General features: G+C 39.8%; 1 protein-coding gene across 1 annotated transcript in view; it reads right to left on the bottom strand.

The window, feature by feature from the left end:
• Positions 1-2,146, bottom strand: part of LOC103513242 (protein king tubby) — a 10,124-nt gene that overhangs the window by 5,417 nt on the left and 2,561 nt on the right. Inside the window, exon 4 of the mRNA XM_026826497.1 lies at positions 1,545-1,712. Within this exon, the coding sequence (XP_026682298.1) occupies positions 1,545-1,712 (168 nt within the window). The remainder of the gene's footprint in view (positions 1-1,544; positions 1,713-2,146) is intronic.

Raw genomic sequence — 2,146 nt, forward strand, 5'->3', positions numbered from 1 at the left:
TGCTTTCTTCTTGTGTGTTTGAAAATTCCACATTCAATGGTGTAATATTTGCTACAGATACAGTTCCAAAGTCCTTGTTTCAATGTGGGAGTAAAAGGACCACAATGAGTTATAGTAAATTTACCTTTCAGTCTTGTCCTGTCAGTATAATATACATATTCTACTTTGTGAAACCTGTCAAACTCTTTTCCCAACGTATTAATTTTGTACCTACCTGATGATAAAATATGTTATTTCAGCCCATAGAAATGCAAGGAGAAGTGGTGGGTAATCTGGAGAGGTTTGTGTTGGAGCCAGCAGCTCAGAAAGTGTCCTACAAGTGTCGAATAACACGGGACAGGAAAGGAGTGGACAGAGGCCTATATCCCACATATTTCCTACATTTAGAACGTGACTACGGGAAGAAGGTAAGTCTTAATTTATTATCTTGGACTGCTCTTGTTTCCATTTTTTCATATTGCACTTTTATTGAATCCATTGATGACTAGTGGAATAGGTAGATTGAGTGTAAATGGAAGTACCAAGTTTCATTTAAAGCAGAGAATTCTTGTTTAGAATTCCTATTCAGACACGGTTCACAGGCTTGATTCCTGCTGGGTTGGACTTTTTCATAAGCAGAGAAAGTTTGTTCTCGAAACAGCCAGCTTTCTCCTCTCCTGTCTTATTTTCAGGACTATAAAACCTGTGTTGTTACAGTTTCCTCTATAAAAAAAAGCTCCCTCACAACTGTATTTCTATCCCCAGATTTTTCTCTTGGCCGGGCGGAAAAGGAAAAAGTCGACCACGTCCAACTATTTGATTTCGACAGACCCCACCGACCTCTCCCGGAAGGGCGAATGCTCCCTCACAACTGTATTTCTATCCCCAGATTTTCCTCTTGGCCGGGCGGAAAAGGAAAAAGTCGACCACGTCCAACTATTTGATTTCGACAGACCCCACCGACCTCTCCCGGAAGGGCGAATCATTCGTGGGCAAACTCCGGTCCAATCTGCTAGGCACTCAATTCACAGTGTATGACAATGGGTCATCACGACGTAGAGTTAACATATTCGATCGAGATGAACAGGTCAAAGTAAGACAGGAGCTGGCTGCCATTATCTATGTAAGTATCAAATCAAATCGTGAGTTTATTTGTGTTTTTGTGGATATCACAGCATTACTAAGTGATTTTTTTGCAATCAATTTCCATCTTTCAAGAATCTTTTTACACTGGCAATGCCGCCACTGGTCGCTACTCGATTAAAGTAGCTACTCCCTGTGGTAAGATCGGGCATAAGAGGTTTGCTAGAGGGAACTGTAACTGTAACGCCCGAAAGTCAAGAGAGAAGAAACACAGAATATGAATCCAACCCAGCAGGAATCAAGCCTGTGAACCGTGTCTGAATAGGAATTCTAAACAAGAATTCTCTGCTTTAAATAAAACTTGGTACTTCCATTTAAGTACACTCAATCTACCTATTCCACTAGTCATCAATGGATTCAATAAAAGTGCAATATGAAAAAATGGAAACAAGAGCAGTCCAAGATAATAAATTAAGACTTACCTTCTTCCCGTAGTCACGTTCTAAATGTAGGAAATATGTGGGATATAGGCCTCTGTCCACTCCTTTCCTGTCCCGTGTTATTCGACACTTGTAGGACACTTTCTGAGCTGCTGGCTCCAACACAAACCTCTCCAGATTACCCACCACTTCTCCTTGCATTTCTATGGGCTGAAATAACATATTTTATCATCAGGTAGGTACAAAATTAATACGTTGGGAAAAGAGTTTGACAGGTTTCACAAAGTAGAATATGTATATTATACTGACAGGACAAGACTGAAAGGTAAATTTACTATAACTCATTGTGGTCCTTTTACTCCCACATTGAAACAAGGACTTTGGAACTGTATCTGTAGCAAATATTACACCATTGAATGTGGAATTTTCAAACACACAAGAAGAAAGCATCTGAAGAAAAATGATTGTGGCTGCAAAAGGTTTTTTAGTCCGTCCTTCCTTTATTATTACAATAGTAATAAAAAAGGTATAAGGGACGGACTATTGTAATCGCTTCGGTGTCGGTCTGTCTGTCTGTCAGTCAGTCTGTCTGTCCCCATAGAAGGACTTATCCAAACCTAGTCGACCTATATATCAAATTAAAG

Source organism: Diaphorina citri, unplaced genomic scaffold (assembly GCF_000475195.1).
Source record: "Diaphorina citri unplaced genomic scaffold, Diaci psyllid genome assembly version 1.1 scaffold944, whole genome shotgun sequence".
NCBI lineage: Eukaryota > Metazoa > Arthropoda > Insecta > Hemiptera > Psyllidae > Diaphorina > Diaphorina citri.